Genomic DNA, 21588 nt, shown 5'->3' with positions numbered 1-21588 from the left:
AAGGGCAGCGCAGCATGAATAAATACACAAACATTTCATTTTAAAGAGCAAACAACCTGCCTTTGCTTCGATTGTTTCAAAAAGAGGAAACAATTTCCAGAACATAGGAACTACTGTCGACAACCAAAATTGTGAATATTTCGTAACACCCACAGACACACAAATTATTTGCGCTCAGCCAACGAAGTTCTTTTCGATTCGGTTGTGTATATATTTATGTGAACAATTAGAACCCATTGCGAGATGGACACGCTGCCGGATGAGTATTTGGCCATTCCGGATGACGAGCGACTGGGACTGACCAAGATGAATCGTTCCACACGTCGCCGGCATGACCATGAAGCCATGGCCGCCGCCCATGTGGTGGTGGCCACCACGGCTGGAAAGCCAAAGCCACCAAAGCCGGAGGCCAAAAAGCTGCGCAGAAAGCTAAACGAATGCGAGCAGGAGAAACAATCCCTAGCCCAATCCATTCAGGAGAAGAATCAAGAGATTTTCGACTTGAAGAAATCCGTAGATTCGCTCAATGACGTTCTCAACTCGGTGCCCATAGATGAACTGCGCTCCAACTCCTCCATAGCCAGCACTAAGATTCTGGAGTTGAGCAAGAAGAACCGCCAGATGCGGGCTGAATTGGAGCAGGCAAAGAATCGGCTGGCCAAAAAGGATGCTCACATCGAGAAGTTGGAAAGGGATCTGCGCGCCCATGAGGAGAAGAATCAGCACAATCAGGAGGTGCTGAGGAAGGGCTGCTCCGCCGAAGATCTCCAGGCCAAGATCAATAGTATGCAGCTGAAGCTGTTCGAAACCCGGAACAAAAACACCGAGTTGCAGACCCAACTGAAACTGGCCCAAAAGTGCCTGCAGCATGAGATCGGCGAGAGTGTCAACATCAACATCCTGGCCAATAATCTCAATCAGGCCAATTGGCGTGGTCGTGCCCAGCAGATCATCACGCTCACCCAAAAGGTGCAGGAGCTCAAGGCCCGGCTGGATTCCTATGAGGACAGGGCTGCAGATCGCGCCGAATATGCCCCAGTTCCCTTGGGCTCCAATCTGGATTTGGTGCACGGAAACTGCCGATCCCATCATGCCAGCTCTGAGAGATTGGGTGGAGGCGATGGCGGAGCCAGCTTTGATCGCTTTACTCCGGGCGTACGGAAGAGTGAGATTCTCCACCGAGCCAAGGTGGAGTCTCTGGAGAAGGAGATCCTCAGCCTGCAAGCTCAACTGGAGGAGCAGCGCGGCAAGACGCTTGCCTTGAAGGTGAGGAACAAAACCCTAAACGAGGACATGACCAAGTACAAGATGCGCTCCAACGAGCTGGAGGAGCAGACCGATTTCAATGGCGTCAATATCAATACCATGAACGACAAACTGAATCGCCAGAGGATTCAGTACGAGAGCCGTTTGGACGACATGCGCGGCGAACTCATCCGGGTGACCGAGGAGCGGGATCTCTCGAGGCGCCAAATGGAGGAGTTGAGTGGCATGCACCTGGAGCTGCAGTCGGTGGTCAAGCAGAAGGATGTGGCCATGGCCAGTCTGCAGGAGATGATCAAGAAGCTGCAGATGGACTTGCGCGCCCTCTCCGGAGGATTCCTCTTCTCCTGTCGCGAGTTTCGAAAGGTAAGGCTGTATAAAAGGGTAATCCTATTGAAATACGAATTTATAGTTATACGAATTATTATATATTTTTTAAAGTGGATAGCTTTAAATAAGAAAGGAAGTTAACTATAGGAACCATTGTTTTATAACTTTAAAAGTCAATAGTTCAAAATAGTTCAAAAGTTCAATAATAAAACTGTAATTATAATTTATTTCTATGTTATTATATTATAATATATACCTATAGGTATTACACATAAGAAGCTTTTAAAATATTATACCTTATAATAGTGCTATCTAATAGTGCTATGAATACTTTAAAACCATATATCATATCTTTTAGCGAAATATATTTTGTTTCCTTAACAAATAGTACCTAAAATTATTATTATAAACACATTAGACTTACAATCCATTTTTATCATTCCAGGAAGAGTTTGTGGGCATCCTGGATGCTCTCGAGGTGGAAAAGAACCAACTCATGCTGCTGACCAAAACCCTGGGAGAACGTCTGGATGCGGAGCGAACCAAGAACGAGGCCGCCCATGAGCAGATCAGTAAGTTAAAGGCTCGCATCAGTCGGTTGGAGGTGAAGATCAGGGACCTGGAGAAGGAGCTCGATGTGCAGTCCGACAAGAAGAAGCGCACCCAGCGAATGGCCGACTATGCCAGTTCGCTGAGTCGTACTTCTCTTAACGGATCGATTGGTTCCTTCTGTTTTGATAATCAGTCCCAGTTCCAATCGACCACCACTCTGAATTCGGCAGGACAGCCTGAGCCCAGAACAGAGGATCTCAAGAATCAGTAAGTTTAACAATATTATACGATACATGAAACTTTACGATCTAAGTTAATATTATATTATATTGCAGGCTGGAGTTGGCTAAGGAAAAGATCACCATGCTGACAGAGAAGCTGGAATATATTACGGAGGAGAAGCACGCCGATGCCAAGTTCTTCGAGGAGACCATGAACAACTCCAAGACCATAATCCTGGACACCATAATTGGTGCTCGCGAAGGAGGCACTCTTGTCAGCAAAAGTACTGAGCCAACCACCAGCGAAATCTCCATCCACTAATTAGGATGGGGAAATATGTAAATTTGTATTTTGATTAATTTTTATGTTCTTTCCAATGCGAAAAACTCGACAAAGGTTCATGCAAAACCATTATAAACTTTTAATGGCATTACAAAGAATATATCGCATAAATAGTAAGCAAAGGTTTTAAATTTTCATAAATGTTTTATTTTATTTGTAACACGTTCACAAAACGAAGCCTTTGGCGCTGCTTCTATTTCAGGATAAGATTAGATTAATTTATGTATTTGTTAGGTGAATTTTTTCCACTCGAAGCATTTCAAATTGCATTATGCCTATATAATTGTTATTAATTGCTGTTTATAGCTATGTATGTGTGTGAGTGTGGTGTAAGTTAAGTTAATAATACATTATATAGCTTGACTTGCCATAGAAAAACATTCCTCCAATCACATATTAAACTATTATTAGTTGCCATTTGTAAATTGTTTCGTTACTTGCGTTTGAAATTCGTTCTTCATTGCTTTCATATGTTATGAAGATGTATAAGTTACATTATTGGTATATTTTATTGATTCTGTAATGCATTATTGATAAGCCTAGTAAATTGGTTTTATCTAAAAAACACGTTTTAGCAAATTAAAGGCACTTTCAAGGATTTCTTTTGTGAAACGAAACAATATCGCCTTATTCTCTTCTTCAATTTAACACTAGAAACAAACAATATAATTATTATTCTCTTAACAAAAAATATATATATTAAAAACATTAATTTCCCCCAGAAACAAGAACAAGAACAATATCTCCTTTGCTCTCCTCTTTTACACAGATAAATTGACAAAATTGTAGGGATAAATAATCCGATTCAGATCGATCTGAATCTGGATAGGCTAATGCAAAACGCTTTCAGAAAGCCTAAGAAAACTTTGTGGGGGAAATTTTGGGTTCGCTATTGCCCCGTAAGTAGTATTTTGAGAACTTCTAATTAAATTAGATATCGTTTGCCTTGGAATCCGGCTATCCATAACTTGGTATGCTGAAGCATTTTAGCTAGACGAGTTTTCTATAGATATTCGTATTTGTATATGATTGGCTGGCTACTGCGCACGATTAGCTGATTAACGTTTTTGTATATTCTTCAATAAATATCTGTATAAATTTGATTCGTTTAAGGGCTGTAGATAAATGCATACTTGGCTGGGTTAGCTTGGTCGATCAATTTCGTATTGGAATCGTGGCAGATATATGGATACACCGGCATATATCGGTCGATTCATAGCTGAAACACATACGACTCTGTTCTGGATTTCTCGTAACTCTGCTGTGGCTTTGTTTATTTAGTAAGATGGATATCGGATTGTTGGTTCTTGGTTGCATTTAGGATTACTATTAATTTTAAAATTAATTTTCCTTTTTACATATAATCCGCTGCTTTGCTATATATAGTATTTATATATCTATGTATGTAGTGGATGTATATAAGTTAATGCACTAAAGATTTAAAGATTTTGGGGTGTTGTTTTTGGGGTGAGTGACCCCCACATCATCGTCGTCGTCGTCGCCGCCTGAATACGTGATTGAAATAGTAGTAAATGTCCTGCTCGGCCTGCTGCTGCGGCGTCTTCTTGGCCATCTCCTGCTGCTGCTGCTTGGGATCCACTTGCGGATGGTAGTTGCTGTAGTGGTTGTAGCCATGCATGTCGTATGGATTGTGGTGACCCGGATGCATGCCCGCCGGCGGTGGGACTCCGACTCCCCCACCACCTCCGCCATGAAGGCCGTGCCGGCCGTTCCTCATCATCAGATTCGCGTGCATGTTGCGATCCGCGATAAAGACATTCACAAAGAAGGCGAGCACGAGCAGGATGTAGAGCAGGCAGACGAGGATCACCACAAACTGCTGGCGACAGCAGCAGTAGTAGAACATTCCCTATTATATAACCGCCTGCTCCACATAGTTGGCGGGCAGCATGCCGGTCTTGCCGGTGCGCTCCACCCGCCCGGTCATCCAGCCGGAATCGATGGACTCCACCTCGAAGATGACGTCGCCCTCGCGGAAGCTGACCTCGTCGACGTCCTGCGCCTCGTAGTCGTAGATGGCCCGATAGACGCGCTGCAATAGGATTAACGAATTGGGAATTATTAAGAGAACGATTGCCGTTGGACTAGCTTTACTCACCAATGCAGTGCTCTGCCGCGACTGCTTCTCCTGCAGGGAGGAGTAGGATGGCTGCTGGCGCATTTGCTGCTGCTGCGGCGGGTGTTCCTGCTGCTGCATCATCTGCACCTGTTGGTAGTACTGCTGGTGCTTCTGCTGCTGCTGGGCCTGCTCGGCGGCGCTCATCGATCCATAGATGCCATTGGCCGGATCGATATCGGAAACGGAACCAATCCGCTTGGGATACACACTGTTGCCTGTTTGGAGGGGATACACATAGCCGGATTAGTTTTGCATTGCCTTAAATGATTTCAAGCTCAGGACAAGGACAAAATGAGTGTGAAACATCGAGCTGAGCGCACTACATCGAACTACCAGCTAGCCTGGCCCCGCAAACTTACCACCTTGAATGCCCCGCGGCTCGGAGCTGTAGACCAAAGTGGTGCTGGACCTGCCCGCATTGGGCACCACCCTTGGCCCATCCGTCAACGGATCGTAGTCCGCTATCTTTCCAATATTGCTGCCGCCGGCCACATGTTGCTGCTGCTGCTGTTGGTTTGGCACATGGCCATTGCTGGCGTGCTGCTTAACGTTTATTGAGTTCTCCGAAGGTGTGACAGCGGCATAATTGGGCGAGGCGTACAACTGCTGCAGGTGATTTGGGGCAACTCCTGGTCCTGCTACTCCTGCTGCCACCTGTTGCTGCTGCTGCTGCTTGTTGTTGCCATCGTAGGCGACACTGGCCGCCGAGCGTCTCATTTGTGGCGGCAACATTTGGCTTTGGGAGCCATGTCCATTATTGTTGATGTTGCTGTGGTTGCTGTGCGAAATGCCGCCGTTGATGGGATTGTTGTTCAACAGGCTGTGATGCGATTGCTGCTGCTGCTGCTGGTGCTGTTGTGGGGCAGCCACCAGTGTGGGGTTGCTGTTGTGCTGCTGATGTTGCTGCTGCTGCTGCTGCTGTGGCTGGTCGTACTGATCCACGGAGTTGCCGCTGGGATGATGGGAATTCTGGAGTATGGCCGAACGCATCTCATTGTAGCTGTTGAGAGCCTGCTGTTGCGGATTCGCCGGATTCGATTGAGGTGGCGGCATCTGTTGCTGTTGCTGATGCTGCTGCTGCTGCTGGGATGTTGCTGTGGGATACAGATGTGAGGCTTGTTTAATGGCTTGCTGTTGCAGCAGCTGCTGCTGTTGCTGCTGGCGCAGTGCCTGCGGTTGCTGGTAGTGTGCATAGGGATCGTGCAGTTGCTGCTGTGCACGCTGTTGCTGCTGCTGCTGCTGTTGTTGTTGCTGGTGTTGCTGGTGTTGTTGGAGTTGTTGGTATGTGGGCGTTATGGCCGCTGTGTTGTATTGTTGATGTTGTATGGGTGGCGGTGGCAGGGTCTGTTGCTGCTGTTGCAGATAGTGTTGGTGTTGGTGTTGCTGCTGTTGCAGTTGCTGCTGATGTTGCTGGTATTGCTGTTGCAGCTGCTGCTGTTGTTGTTGCTGCTGCTGCTGCTGATGTTGCTGGTGTAGTGTTGTCACTGCTGGCGGTATGGGTGAGGCTGTGGGTGCATATTGCGAGAATTGTTCAGCTGCCAATTGCTCAGAGAAGTATTCCGATTCATCTTTTTCGATTTGTTCGTTTTTTTTTTATTTTTTTTATAGGTGACATTTGATTAGTTACAACATTGTCCACAGTTGTTGTTGTTGTTGTTAGTGTGAATTTGTGTGTGGAGTGTGTTGTTCGTGTTGTTTGTATCGTTAGGTTAACGGTAGTTCAGAAAGCACACAAATTATGTTGTTGATTTTATTGTTGCAGTTGTTGATGATGTGGGGGATATATGCCAACAAATGATAAACAAGGTCCGCAACAAAAAATAAAAGTAAAGAAAACAAACCATATAAAAAATGGCATTATAATCAATATTAATTACAATATGTGACAGATGTGACGGAGATGATGGAAATAGATACATTATAGATAAATAGTGTGCAGATATGCAAACACAGACATGCCATATGCATATTTGCAAAGTTGAAGTACAGTGAAAGTTAAGTAAAAGGAATAGCATAGGAACTAAAAATAAATGTTTAGTACATAAAATGTATTCCAAAATCTTTAAAAATTAAACTACGATAGGAACTGTATCTAAAGTCAAATACTATTTTGCCATTATAATTAAATTTCTTTATTTTAAATTAACTCAATTCCTACTTAATTCAAAATCAATTAAGTAAACACTTTAAATGTCTGCTCTGTAAACATTCTTTGTAATTTTTTTTTAAAACCATTTGAATGCATGCATGAATGAATGACGTCAATAGACTATTATGAACACATTAAGTCAATTGAAAATCGAATAAATTAATTCAAACAGTAAGCCCGGCCCACCACCAACTAACCATTATTAAACAAACGAGCGGTCACAAACAATGAAGCTTTGATACCAGTGAGAGTATGAGGAGGAAAACATATAGAGGTAGTAGTTATAGAGGGGGTCTCATAGAGATGGAAATAGATAGAGATAGAGTTCGAATGCAATGCGGCTACTCACTGCTGCTGTCGGAAACCTCGGCGGATCCTCGCTGCTTCTCCATGGCCGCCTTCTTCTCCAGATCGCCGTGATATGCCACATTCGATATGTGCTTCGTGTTCTGTTTGATCCTCAGCGTTTCCGGGTCATCGGCCACCTGTCGGATATAAAACCAATTAGTAAAGGCATAACTCAGATGGGGGAGTAGGTCCCCCAACGCACAGGAAGAAAAACTTTAGCAAAAACTTGTTGTCTATCAAATGCATTACCTTTTCAATATTTTCGATTGATAGTAAGGTGGTCAAATTTTACTTTCTGTGCATTTTAACTCCCAACTCTTCCACTGACCTGTGTAAATTTGCCTTTGGCCTTCTCAAAGTCCGCATGGTATTTAACGTTCGACTGGATTTTCGTGTTCTCCGCGATGCGCTTCAGTTCGGGCGTATCGGCAATGGCCGTTGCCTTGGCCTTCGGTATGTGTCTGCAAAATGGGGAGGGAAAATAGAAAGACAAGGGGTTATAGATCAGATCAGCATAGTTGGAGGAGTTAAAGTTAGAGTTAGGGGAGTCAACGCTAGTCACACAAACTGCAAATGCAGTTGCTCATTCTGTGGCATGCCACGGCAGATAAAGTTCATCATCATACTCAAACATGGCCGGTGGCAATCGGAGCTCTCGCTGAAAACACAAAATTCTCCACGCCAGCTGGCCATTGCAACTTGGGATTCACGGAAATACCGCTCGAGTGGGTGGAATGAGCAGTGAGAGATGCTGATTCTGCTCCAGGCCATATATACATCCATCCACATCTCTGATTTCATGTTTTCGCCTCGTGTGAAAACCTCTGACCTCGCTGCGCTTTTATCAATTAAAACACAGCCCCAAACAGCAGAAACTACGTGTATTTTTGTGGTTTGATTTGGCTTTTCTTCACCCGCTGGCAAATAACGGCAATGCACTGCCAGAGATTTGTCTGTGGCTGAGTGCAATTTATCAAAGGGGTCTTGGTAAAAAGTTTATAATTTTTCGTTAGTTTTTGGAGCAACTTTTGGTTTGGCCAGAATCTACTAATCCCAAATATTAAATGGGTGGAATTAAAAGCAGAGACCACAAAAAGCCATTCTATTTAGTTCAAAACGTGTGAGGAAACTAAGCTAGAGCTTAACCACTGCTTTGGTATTTTAAAATTTAATTAAAATAGTTATAGTTAGTTTTAGTTACTGAACTGTTGGTTATACAAATTGGGCATAATCAATATTAAAACAAATTATTTTCAATGTTTGTGTTTAATTTCCGTTCCTAATAACATATAACCCAAATAAATTATTAAGACTGATTGGAAAATCACAGAATGAAATCAAAACACAATACCATCGATATTTTTGTAGAGCTTTTTCGAACAATTTCGCCCGATTCAGCCATCCCCACAGACTAATACATCAATTTAATTATTGGCAGCAGAGCAAGGAATAACATGCTGCATCTGTTATACAAAAGTAATCATAATGAACAGAGACACACACAGGCCAGTTCCATAAATTCCCGACTCTTTTTGTTTGCGGCCATGTGCAGGGCACTTTAACCCATCAGCGGGGCAAATCGATCGATCGATTGGACAACCCAACTGATAACCAACCAGCCCGATGACTCGTGAGGTTGATAAACTCACGGCGGGATTGTACCGCTGTTTTCACCCTTTCGGCCATATTAGCCCCCCATATGCCATATAATCATTTTGTAAACGCAATTGCATGCAAGTCTATTGGCTTTATTGAATATTTATGGGCTTTTTAGCGATGTTCTAATCGCCTACAGCTGGCGCCGACTTTCGAAAGGTGGTCACAGGGGCTGGGGTTATACTGTTTTCACATCGTTCTCCCACTGCAAATAAGTTGCAATCACTGTGGAATGCCAACCAGCGACAAAACAATGCAAACTGTCACACACGCACAGAGGTGACCACCACCGAGATGGATGGTATGGCACGATTATATGGTATATGGTATATGCTCAATATAATGGTATAATGGTGTATATACTGGATAGTTGATAGTGGCACAAGGCCGTTTAATGACCAAAGCGTGTGAGCAGAAACAGACCCAGAATCATTCAGAGAGCACCGATGCATGTAGGTCTATTCCAAACGACAAGACTTTGTCTAGGCCGAATTTAAGGTGACGACTTCTATATACTCTAATGTACTTTTTAATAGATCTTTCAAAAATTAGAAATTGCACTAACTATATAAATAGAACCGATAGTTTAAAAGTTCAATGCCTATTGAGATATCATTATAGACTTTATGATGGATACAAAGAGAAAATAAATCATCATAGGATCATGATCTTATCTGTTTTACAACAATTTTATTTTTTATCAACTATTTCAAAATGATTTTTAAAAAAATCAAGTCCTACATATAAATTAGAAAACTTATATAACACATTTTGTTGAACATATTATAATTGAAAAATAGATATCTTAAAGATATTACCTTTCCGAAAACCTTTAATTTTTCAGGTACTACAAACACCTTCGATAAAGAACAAAACCCCACTTAAAAGAGTATACCCAGGAGCAACAATGACAACAACAAGGATAGGTATAATGTATTTTTGTTGCCGCTGTAAGCTCTGCTTTACTTTGCTTTATCGTTCAATATGCGATGCATGTGTGTGCCACAGATATGTAGAACCCAGAGAAGGGGGCAAACTAAGTACCAAGGGGCAAAATAAGTACAAAGCCCGAACCGCAGAAAGCATCGTCCGCATTGCCGTTGCGTTCGGTCGGTCAAATTGCTGTTGTAGCTGGCACACATTGCTGCTGTTGCTGTTGATGTTGCTGGTTGCTGGTTGCTACTGTTGCCGGTTGCTGGCTGCTAGTTGTTGGTTGCTGGTAATGATGACATAACAATGCTTAAGCGCCCGGAGGCGACATTGGCGAGCGGCCACCACCAGCGGATGTCTCAGCACGTTCCCAATAGATCAGCAGCAACAACAGCAGCAGCAGCAGCAGCAACAGCAGCAGCAACAACAGCAACATGCACGTCAGCAACAGTAGCTGCCAAGCCAGCAGCAACAATGCATGTGTATGATGCAATTGTTGTTCCTTTTTGTGCTTTATTTTTTTATTATCAAAGAATTTTAATTTATTTGTAAACAATACACAACAACAACAGTAGCAACGGAAAGGCAGAGCAACCAACAACATGGTTGTTGCCCATAAATTTCTCCACATTTTCTTCTACAGCGACTAAATAAAATAGTGCTGAAATATCCTTTAAAAAAGCGTATATTGGCTATGAAATTAAATATACATATTATAATTTGGTTGTGTTTTATAATAAACAATTTAATATCGTTTAATATGGAATATTCTTTAAAATATATATTATTATTTCTAGGTACTATTTTTATTTTATTTTAATTTCTATAATATTACCGACTATTTAAACGTAATTTTATTTGGCACCTAATTTATTTATCTACTAAAAAGGGTATTTACTAGTCAATCAAATAATATTCTTTTTCCGCTGCCGTTAATGATTTCCCACACAAATTGCTTTTGATGGAAGGAAGGAGATCTGGATTCCTGGCCATCAAACTGGACTACATCGTGTGGTATAGTGGGCCTCCACATCATCCGACATCGAAAGACCATCCGATCCATGCACAATCCACCCAAAAACCAGCCCAGTACATAAACGAGAAAAACGGTTCGGACATTCATTGGATGTCAACATATTTCTCTGGTTTTCCACTCTTGTTTTTTTTTTGTTTTTTACTCCTATCTCTTTGTTTTTTAATTTTTTCCATGTGGAACAAGCGGTGACGGCGATTGGTGTTGAGTTACCATGACAGTCTTTTGTTGTTCGACGGTTTTTGTTTTTGTTGTTGTTGTGCAATGGATCAATGTAAAGTTAAAAAAAAAACAGGGAGGGGCACCTACGACTTTATACTGGCTATGATGACTGATAAGATGGGATTGACACAAGACCGGGTTTATAATGGCGTTGTCAACTAAATATAGTTATTGATTGCTCATGGATTATTGTTGTCCTTTTTAAAGTTATGATATACTAGTCTACTACTTCATTTTACAAATGTTAAGGTCTGTTCTTTTACAATAAAAGAATACATTATCAGTTTTATTAGGCTTTAAAAAGGCAATGTTTTATATTTATGAGTTGTTAAAGTTGATATTTTATTTGTCTTTAAATATCTTGACTGACAACTGTCTTTTTTACCAAATAGCTTTCTCATTGACTTTAAGTCTTTATTAAATTAAAATGCCCAAATCATGTGTATAAGAAAAGTTGTGACGAAAATAAGAAGTCTAATAACTGTGTAATTAATTGAAAGCCCATAGAAAAATCTGTTAAAACAATGGCAAAGCCAACACTTTGAATGCTTAAAATCATTTTCTCATTATGAAATAATTTCCTTAATTCACTGGCTGAAATTGCATAACTGAAAGAGAAATCAATTCACACATAATTTGCAAAAGCGTTAAAATTGAAATTAAATGCATGTCCGACCACCACGATTATCCCCCTTCTCTCTCCCTCACTCCCGGCCTTATGAATGCGATAAGACCCCCAAAGTTTTTGGCATTGGCCCATCAACGTCATCATCGGTATTCATAATCCGTTGCAGTCAATCAAAGTGAGCATAAAAGTTCGAAAATCCATTCACAACAGACAGCGAAAGGGAGGTGAGTGAGTCAGTGAGTGTGTAAAAAAACCCCATCGCGTGTTTAAAGCTTTTAAAAATTCATATTCAAAATACAGATAGGAAAGGTGTACCCAGGGTAATTGTTGACACCACTCCCAGCTCATTTCGGTAGCTAAACAAGCGACCCACAAAAATGTATCTGTATTTAGCATAAAATAGTGGAAAAATGAGACAATGCCCCATCTCCCAGACTCATACTGTCGAGTCTGCTGACCCAACTATTTTTTGGGTAATTGAAAAGGTTTTTGCCGCTGTTGTCACTTTTGTTTTCTATTTTTGTGGGCGGCTTAAGTAATCAGACGAAGATATATGCACATTTATACAGATACCCCATATAAACCCCAGTATTGTTCGGATATTTAAGCCGCGTTTTAAAACGAAAGTAAAAAAAAAATGAGAGGAATGTGATGCAAAATGAAATCAGAGAAGGCAAGAAGAAATGTGGCACAGAGGGCGGGGTTTTGGTTCCATGGTTCAGTGGGTTTTTATGTTAATAAATAAATGCCAATGATATATACAAATGTATCAGACTTCTGTTCGGCAGATGTTTCGCAAACCCCTTTTTATTTCTTTTTTTACACAACTAAGGGAAAACGAAATGAAATACTAAATAAATGCGAAAAAAAATAGTGCACACAAAAACGAGCAAGACATTGTAAACATCTCGTTTTCTAGTTCAATTCCAACTAAATGGGGCCTGGTAATGTAATGTATACAAAACTGTATGAATAGAAGTTCCTCCCCACACATATGTGGATATATATATAATATGTATGTGAGTGCACTTTTGGCATATCCTGGCCCAAAGCCGGCTCCTTTTTCCTGTTCTGTCATGTCCTTCTGCTTTCGGCCTTAGGTAGACAACGGCCAGGAAGCTCTACTTCAAGATGCAATTAGGGCGAGGAGAAAGTTTCGTTTGTTGGGGAACGAAATTTATCCATAAGTTCCAAGTTGTGCAAAGTCGAACTTATCCCTTTCTGAATAAGACTGGCCGACAAAGGGGGAGGTTGAAATATTTCCTAAATCTGATTTGATCTTATAGTACCATTGGCCTTTCTTTCCAACTTGTTGATCTTTTATTAGGATGTTTGCTTATAACCTTTTTGTTAAAAATAAGTTACTATTACAATAAAAAAAACTACTAGTTTTTTAAAGTTTTCAGACATCAAATCTCAACTACATCAAAGGCATTTTAAATTTTTAGAGCTATATTCTCATAAGTTGACATAAATATAATTTGTTAATATATTACGGATAAATCTTATATTATATAATAACTAACCTCATATTGTTCCAAGCTAACCTAAACTGTTAAACGTCCATCTTCAAGTACTCCCCCCATTTTGAACACTTCCTTCCTTTTCAGGCCATAACTTCCATGGCCCTCAAAATCCAATTAACAATCAGTTGTCTTCAGCACTTCAGCTTCATATGTGGCCCAACTTTAATTGCACGTTTCCCTCATTTATCCTGCGAATGAACTTCATAATTTATTGCAATCGTGTTATCCCCACTGGGCGACTGACCTCTCGGCCCAAGAAAGCTACTCTATGAAAACTTTGTTTTTGACCCGTAACTGGATGGGAAACTATCTTTTGTCTGCAGACGGAACTGAACAGAAGGCCCCGAAGAATAGTCAGGAAGGCGAAACTTCTCAAGCAATTATAAAATGCAAACCAAAAAGTGGAAGTTGAAGTCGCCGCAGTTGTAAAATGTAAGAAAGCCAAAGTTTGGTTTCTTTTTTGCACACCAAAATACCCTATTAATGTGGAAATCGTGACAGTGATGAAATCTGAATTTGAAAAGGGATCATTTTTATGTGTATTTATTATTTTGTATGATGAATATCTGGTTTTTAAAAGGATTCCATACATATGTTTACATAAGATTCGATAAAATTTTGTAATCTTTAAAGATGAATCTGTTTTTGAAAAGTATCGATAATTTCAAAATAGATTCGATCAAATTATTCGAAATTTTTAAAATGATTTCATATTTTTAAAAAAGATTCTATATTCCATATATATAATAGATTTGATAGATTGATATACTTTGGAGATTAATTGATTATTTGTAATTTTTTGTTTAGTAGGTCATTCATCGATATCGTAATGATTTTTTGAACATTAAAGATTGATTGATTAAAACATTTTAGATACCTATAATATTAAGATACTTTTAACATATACATTGTAAGAAATAGGGAGTAACTCAATTGAATACGGATTCCGATCTCAATCAGCATTGAATTCAATTCCAAGGAGGATTGCATATACCCCTTCAGCACGGCAAGTACCCCGGCATAAAAATCTAGTTCGAAGACGGGCAAAAAGAAGCTCCGGATTCCCGAACGTGGCGTCACGTAATCGGGGAGCAGCATTTGCCGGATAGGTGCAAATGGCTCGAGGAAATGCAGTGAAAGTGCCGGTGGCGGAAAACGGGGCGTAACCGCGCGCTACCACTTTGCTGGTTAGGCCACATTGCTGAATCCATTTTACAATTTATGCAGGCGATGACATCAGTGGAAATTCGCACAAAGCAAACGGGACATGTGATACGATACCATACCATACCATACCATACCATAGCAAACCAGACAGCACAGTTTTCGCCTGGAAAATCGTGAGAGTGGGGGGGGGGGGGGGGGGGGGCACTGCGCAATGGAGCTAACGGACGCATAACTCAATCCGCATGGAATTTTTATTCCCGCAGCGGTGGCATCCACAATAAATCTGCATTAGAGCAGCAGTCGCAGGACAAAATGTACAAGTACAAGTAGTGGTAGTAGTAGTAGAGCCCAAAAATGGGGACGATCCGATCCCCTGTGCGCCCCTGGCTTTTGGCTCAAGGCCAGCAAATGCAGCCACGCACTGCAGCAAACAAAAATTGGGCAAAGGAGCAGCGGAGTTAGTTTGGTGTTGGCCACAATACAAAGCAAAACACTTGCTCTCTTGTCCGCTTACCCAGTCCAATGTGTGTGACATTGTCTACAACAATGAACATGACAGCAGAAAGCGGAGACAGGGGTGGAGTTTGGAGTTCTGCAAGGGGAAAAGGGGGCTCTGGGAACCCCCACGAATGGGGGACTGAAACTGAAAACGCCCCCCATGTGACACAGATTCTTCCACATGCGATTCGCGAGTTGAACAGCTCAGCAGGAAACAGGAAAACCTCTGTGTGTGCGAAAAAGCCAAGTGGCAGAGTTGATCACCTGGTTTCCCAAAAGGAAAACAGGTTCTCAAACTTTAGTATAGATGAGTCCAGAAAACCTACCCTAAACTACATTGAAAGAACATATATAAACGAAACTTAAAACCATTATTTAAGAAAAACAGTTCTTAAGAGCAAGTTTTAGCGCTTTAGAGACTTATCTATCCTGAACTTTGAGAGCTAAAACTTGATCCCTTAAAAAAAAGTTTTTTCTTAAATAATTGTTTTAAGTTTCGTTAATATATGTTATAAATAATCTCAGTTGACTGAAGACAGTAATAAGAGTTTACCCTATAAAAAAACGTCATAAACTACAAACAATAATTTTCTTAATATTAATAATTATATTAGAATACGATCCCAAAGACAAAAACTTTACCCCAGCCAATTTTAAAATGAGTGATGATACAATGAAAACCCACTTTTTAAGGAGGTATTTCCAATTTTCCCTTTCCTATAAAGTCTAACCAATTAATACTATACAGTTTTCAGTTGGAATTTGAAAAAAAAACCACTAAGTTTGAACATTGGAATTTCATTTTTCAATAAACCTGTATGAAATTCAAATATACCAACGTGAAAATCTAGTTAAGCCGCTGGCAATCAATATAAAGCCAATAAAAGAAAGTGCCACCAGAAAAATATCATTGCTGTCACCACATTTAAAAACAAATCCCAGCTAAAATACCATTTTAAATCAAAAAAAGGACAACAAAATGAAATTAAATTAAATAAAATTCAATCATAATTTCGCCCAAAGGCTAACTAACTAATGGAATTTGAAAAAATTCCACTGCAGCCATTAAATCTAACCCCCATTAGGAGCAGCTGCTGTTATCAAACGAACAATTAACTAGTTCACCGGGTGAACTGGAGTGGGTAACACTGTGTCCCACTCCCATCAGTGCAACTGCATTTCCGCATTCTGCACCCATTCTGCATTCCTTATCCCGCCCGGACTTTCCCCTAACCAGCTGCTGCACTTTTTGTTCACCCACATTTGCCATTTTTCCAGTGAATTTAAGCGTTATCTTCGGTGAAGGGGGGGTGGGGGGTACGTACTACTTCCACTTCTACTATCTCCCTGGAGCGATTAGATAAACGACGCTAATGAAGATTGCCAGGTGAGTGGGGCAAATCAAGGTTGACCATCCTCCATCGCATTCCGATTTCCAGAGTGGGTGCGACGATAAGCCTTAACGTGATTGCCCCCACAGTGTTCCCCAACTTTGTTTGTAGGATCCCAAATGATAGGATGGTATGGTTTGGTATGGTATGGGATGGTCTACGGCTAAGGGGGTGGTAAAAACTTGGTTAAACTTACGCCTCGCAGTAGGGCATTTTGTTGTAGCCCTTGTAGGTTTTCATATTGAGCGTCATGCCGCATTCTGTGCATCTGAAACACGTTTTGTGCCATGTCTGAAACGAAAGAAAGAAGGGGGAAAAAACGTTGAATTACAAACGGTGGAATCAGAGAAATTGTTGAGAATGCAATATTATTATTGCTATTTGTTGTTTCTGGTGGTGCTGCTGCTTTTGCTCTTTGTTGCTTGTTAGCCAAATTGGCGCAGTGCAACTGAAAACTCTGGGCCAAAACCAAGCCAAGCCAAGCATAAGAAGCGCTCTCAAAGGTTTTTCTTGCCGTTCCGTTAACTAGAAATTTATGCGTATATATTTTCTCCAAAAAATTAATTGGAAGACTAACGGAAAGCAGTGAGAAAGCACATATAACAAATTTTTATGAACCAAAAAGATGCATCTTTAGAACTACTCGGTTATAATCTAACACAGAATTGGAACAGTTCATTATAAAATGTGCATCGATAGTATTTTTTTTTTCTATTTTTTATAAATCTTCTACGGTTTTGGTACGGATTGAAAACTCCGTAGAAATATAAGATGCTGTTGATTTTAGGCCAAATACCATATTAACATATAGTTTATTTCTCTCACTTAAATGTAACATCCATGTAAAAACAAAAAAAAAATCCCTATGTGTATAGATCATTTAAAATGAAACCTTCCTAGAGATACCAAAGAATCAAAAACTTAAAAAAAAACCTTAGTTTAAAAGTTTGTTATTTAGGAAGAAAAGTATAGTTAAACGCCTTATAAATATCACTAAGAATTCCACAGATAGTACATCTCTGTTCTCAAAGTTTCCGCGTATCTCAAGGTTTAAACTAAACTCACCGATGAAGGCGAAGAGTAAGTAGATATCTTAGTTAGTACCGTTCAGTTAAGATAACTGGTTAGATAAGCTTGGCCAAGGCAGACAGATGAGAGCCAGACAAACAGACTTTGAAAATGTTGCGTGATTTGTGGTGACTTGGCATATGAAGTGGAGAAGAACTTGCATCTCACAGATACTCGGATACAAAACTTCACAACGACCAGAGGAAGAACTTGTGATGGAGAACTTGGTTTGATAGCTCGACTTCGACTCTGGGTGTCTGTAGTATTTTTCTTTTCCCTATTTTTTTTTGTTGTTTGTGAGTTGTTTGCCTGCAACGCGTTATGCAAATTTTCCGAAAGAGGAAAAAATCTCAAAACCGCAATGGAGCCCCACAAACACATTCCCAGTCCCCAATCCCCTCCTTTCACCCCGGCATCCTTGACGTGGAGGTCAACAAACGATTAACTTGTCTGCGGATTAGCAGTCGAAAGAGAGGGGCATACATTCGCCGAAAGAGATGCCAGATGGGAGTACAAAATATCTCCTAATTGGTTTTCAACGCTGTCTGCCACTGGAAGCTGGCAAAAACAAAAACAGTAAAAAACAGTAAGACAAAACCCGTTTAAACAACAATTAAAAGTGTAGAAACAAAAAAACAACTACGATAGTTAATTGTTTGATGGACACAAACACAAAATAAATGGAAAAATATGTGAAATAAAAACGAAAGATGTATGTTTACCACATTCCATGGCCCGAAGAGAAAAGCTGAAAGCGAAACAATCTTTGACCCCACTGAACTGAAACCGGAATAAATCATCGGATTTTTCTTTTGTGACCTGACTTCGGATCTGGGCTTAAGCAAATGACTTTCCAGCTCAGGGCGCATGCGTAACAGGGGCATAGGTTTAAATATATGGCTAATTGAACTACCGTTGCATTCACTGAAGAATGGCCTTTAGTTGAGACTTTCGAATTAAGTAAACTATTTCATATTAGGTCTCAAAATATGTCTCAAAACACATGGCGTCATTAATTGTGTAAACTGCAAGTTAACATCTCCCATAACAACATCCATGAAACCATAAAAACTCTTTCCTGTTTAACAGGAAAACTTTTCGTTTTATTCCTTCTAAATTTCAGCTTAATAATTGTACTATCTGTAAATATTTAAGATAAGATAAGATTTTCGTATCGCTGGTGAATGAATGCCTCGATTTATTAAATTTAAATTATTAATAAATAAATCCGATAATCAAACAAAATGAAATCCCTGTACATTGTTTGTAAACAAGTTTTGTTGATAATCATATAAATTTAAACTAGCTTTCCCCTCTGTGACTTTGTACGCGTTTAATAAACTTTTTGAACTGTGGTCGGAAAGATTTAAACACTATATTTAAATATTTTAAAGGTATTGATATAACGGAAAAATCGAACATGAAAATGGTTTAAATTTGTAACCCTCGTTTAAAAGATAAATTTTAATGTAGATTGTTAGGGAATTCCTCCACAAATTTTTAGAGGTATCCCGTGTCTAAATTGGGATCCAACAACCCCAGTTATGAAATCTAGAAGTGCAGATTTGGGTTCCCATTCTGAAAGTCATTGGAAATTCGAACATGAAAATGGGTCAAAAATTTTACCACCTTTTTAAAGAAATATTTGAATGTAGAATTTCAGAGAATTCAACCACAAATTCATACAGGTAACCCACGTCTAAATCGGATTACAATAACCCAAGTTATGAAATCTAGAAGTGCAGTTTTGGGATCCCATTCTGAATGCCATTGGAAATACTGAAAAAATCAAACATGAAAATGCGTCAAAATTTGGACCCTCGTTTAATATGTATATTTGAATGTAGATTATTAAAGAATTCAAATACAAACTCATTAAGGTATCACACTTTCGATTCGGAATTAAACTACCCAAGTTATGGAATCTGGAAGTTCAGTTTTGTGCTTCCATTCTGATACCCATTAGTAATACTGAAAAACTCTAACATGAAAATGCGTCAAAATTTTGACCCTCGCTTAATAGGTATATATAAATGTATATTATTAGAGAATTCAAATACAAACTCATTGAGGTATCACACTTTTAAATCGGAAGAAAACTACCCAAGTTATGGAATCTGAAAGTTCCGTTTTGGGTTTCCATTCTGAAACCCATTGGTAATACTGAAAAAATCTAACATGAAAATGCCTCAAAATTTTGAACCTCGCATAACAGGTATATTTGAATGTAGATTATTAGAGAATTAAAAAAAACTGGTTTCAATAACACCAGTTATGGAATCTAGAAGTGGAGTTTTTAGTTTCCATTCTAAAAGTAGGATTAGTGTTTCTATGGTCATTGAAGCTGCTTGACCGCATGAAAATCGCAATTTCAGTTTTACTTTCGCAACGAAAAGCTGTCAAGTCTCTTAGTTTCTTTATTTTTCGAGTTGTTGTAGGAGTGCCCAAGTGAATCTGGATGTGCAATGCACATACATGTATGTACTGTAAAAATATATTTAAATGCATGTGGTGAGGTAATCGTCTGGTGGTCAACTGGGTTCGTCTCCCCCGTCAACTGCATTCAATTTCAATTTCAATTTTCTATGCCCGCTTTAACCCACTTTTTCACTTTTGCTCGCTTCTCGTCTTGATTTTCAATTTGCGGCTCAATTTTCAAAAGTTAAACGTTTCCTCTTGGGTTGTTTTGCATTGTTTTGGCTTTATTGCTGGGTTGTTTTCTGTCAACCACGACGAGGTGTTAAATTTGCATTCGAATTTGCACGCTTTCAACGTTTTTCGACCCAAGTGGCGATAAAAACAATTGGCATGAGCCACGAAATGGTAGGAAAATCTCGTATTACCACCACGGCAAGCCAAAACCAACGAATGACAAATGAGGGCAATGAGCAGCACCAACAACACAAACCGCAGAGACAAAAAAAAATTTGGCTTAAAAAAAATCTATTTATAAGTGTAACAACGAAAAAATAAACCAGACTCGAAGTGTCAAAGTGATTTCTTTAAATTTGCATGAGGAACCGAAAGTGGAGCACTTGGAAATGGGAACAGATATGTTAAATTTTGGTTGATATGTAAAAGGTTTCACTGATTTCGGCTAAAAAGAAAAGATTTCAGTCGTATGAAACCCGTCTTTTTAAACCTCAATTTCTTTTTATTGTTCAATTTAACACCTTTTGTTATTGCCCAAATTTAAACGCCTTAAATCTAATGTAAATGTCACTTGAAGTTGAGTTGGTAAAATCCTATTTTCATTTTTGCATTGTCCACAAGGAGAATAATTTTCCAAGCGATTGTTCGTTTTCTTTAGCTAAGAGAAAAACCTTCAACTTTAAATACCGAACTAGAGATCACTCTTTAAATTGACAAATTTTTATAACAAATAATATGCATTTTTATATTTATCGGAACTCAAAACAGTAAACAACTTTAATTCTAAAAAGCAGTCAGAAAAATGTATTTATGTTTGATAATAAAAATACAAGGATTCATAAGATTTTAAGAGAAAACAAACTATATTGCTTGTCTAAAAAACAAATTTTCAACACTTCAAGTTTACCATTTCCTCGCTAAACAAGCTTTATCGCAGAGTTATGAGTTTCACACTTACGAGAGTATTTCAACAGCGAATTGCCAAAAGTTTTGGGACAATAAACACTTCAAATGCCAAACGGCAAAAGGCAAACACTCTCCAGACATGAGAGCAAACTGAAATCCAGAATCGCATTGTTGTTCCTTGCCAGATTTTATTGTTGTTATTTTCATATTTTTTTTTTTTTTATTCTTTTCTGGGTTTTGGTTTTTGTTTGCCGGTCAGCAAAAACAGTTAAGGAATGAAATTCTATAGCTATTCAGCGGGAGATGCTTCTGGTCCATTGTCCGAGGGAAATGCCTCTCAGCTTTCTTCGAGCACAAATTAAAGTTCGACGAGATGCAGCGCTTAAAAAGCTGTAATTTATGCTAGTCTAGCCGGTACCGTTAGGAGCTATCAACGGAATGAAGTCGGAGAAGTAGATGCAGAAGTAGAACTCCCCCCGTCAACTTTACATAAGATATTAATCATGATTTGAAACCAACTCTACCGTCTCATTCGCTAACTCTGCGTAGCCATAACATACCATAT

General features: G+C 39.6%; 3 protein-coding genes across 6 annotated transcripts in view; 1 reads left to right on the top strand and 2 right to left on the bottom strand.

Moving 5' to 3' along the window:
- The first annotated feature begins 75 nt into the window (after positions 1 to 75).
- On the top strand, positions 76 to 2770 carry LOC108006798 (coiled-coil domain-containing protein 13). Its single transcript, XM_036814792.3, has 3 exons — positions 76 to 1629; positions 2039 to 2412; positions 2481 to 2770. The coding sequence occupies exons 1-3, from the start codon at positions 244 to 246 to the stop codon at positions 2686 to 2688; spliced, it is 1968 nt and encodes a 655-aa protein (XP_036670687.3). The 5' UTR covers positions 76 to 243; the 3' UTR covers positions 2689 to 2770.
- A 63-nt stretch (positions 2771 to 2833) lies between these two features.
- LOC108006800 (uncharacterized) lies at positions 2834 to 4576 on the bottom strand. The gene has a single exon (XM_017070349.4). The coding sequence runs from the start codon at positions 4574 to 4576 to the stop codon at positions 4193 to 4195; it is 384 nt and encodes a 127-aa protein (XP_016925838.4). The 3' UTR covers positions 2834 to 4192.
- The window catches only part of Lasp (LIM and SH3 domain protein Lasp), a 32888-nt gene continuing 15875 nt past the window's right edge, over positions 4576 to 21588 (bottom strand). Inside the window, exons 2-7 of one of the 4 annotated variants that reach the window (XM_036814789.3) lie at positions 16594 to 16688; positions 7675 to 7807; positions 7348 to 7483; positions 5209 to 6417; positions 4829 to 5064; positions 4576 to 4762 (exon numbers count right to left, since the gene is read on the bottom strand). In XM_036814789.3, the coding sequence (XP_036670684.3) occupies positions 4583 to 4762; positions 4829 to 5064; positions 5209 to 6417; positions 7348 to 7483; positions 7675 to 7807; positions 16594 to 16688 (1989 nt within the window). In that variant the 3' untranslated portion in view covers positions 4576 to 4582. The remainder of the gene's footprint in view (positions 4763 to 4828; positions 5065 to 5208; positions 6418 to 7347; positions 7484 to 7674; positions 7808 to 16593; positions 16689 to 21588) is intronic. The other 3 variants (XM_036814790.3, XM_036814791.3, XM_065864373.2) reach the window with 3 other exon arrangements.

The sequence above is a fragment of the Drosophila suzukii genome, chromosome 3 (assembly GCF_043229965.1).
Source record: "Drosophila suzukii chromosome 3, CBGP_Dsuzu_IsoJpt1.0, whole genome shotgun sequence".
Classification (NCBI taxonomy): Eukaryota; Metazoa; Arthropoda; class Insecta; order Diptera; family Drosophilidae; genus Drosophila; species Drosophila suzukii.
Note: the sequence above shows the minus strand (reverse complement) of the source record. Positions and strands in the feature narration are given on the sequence as shown.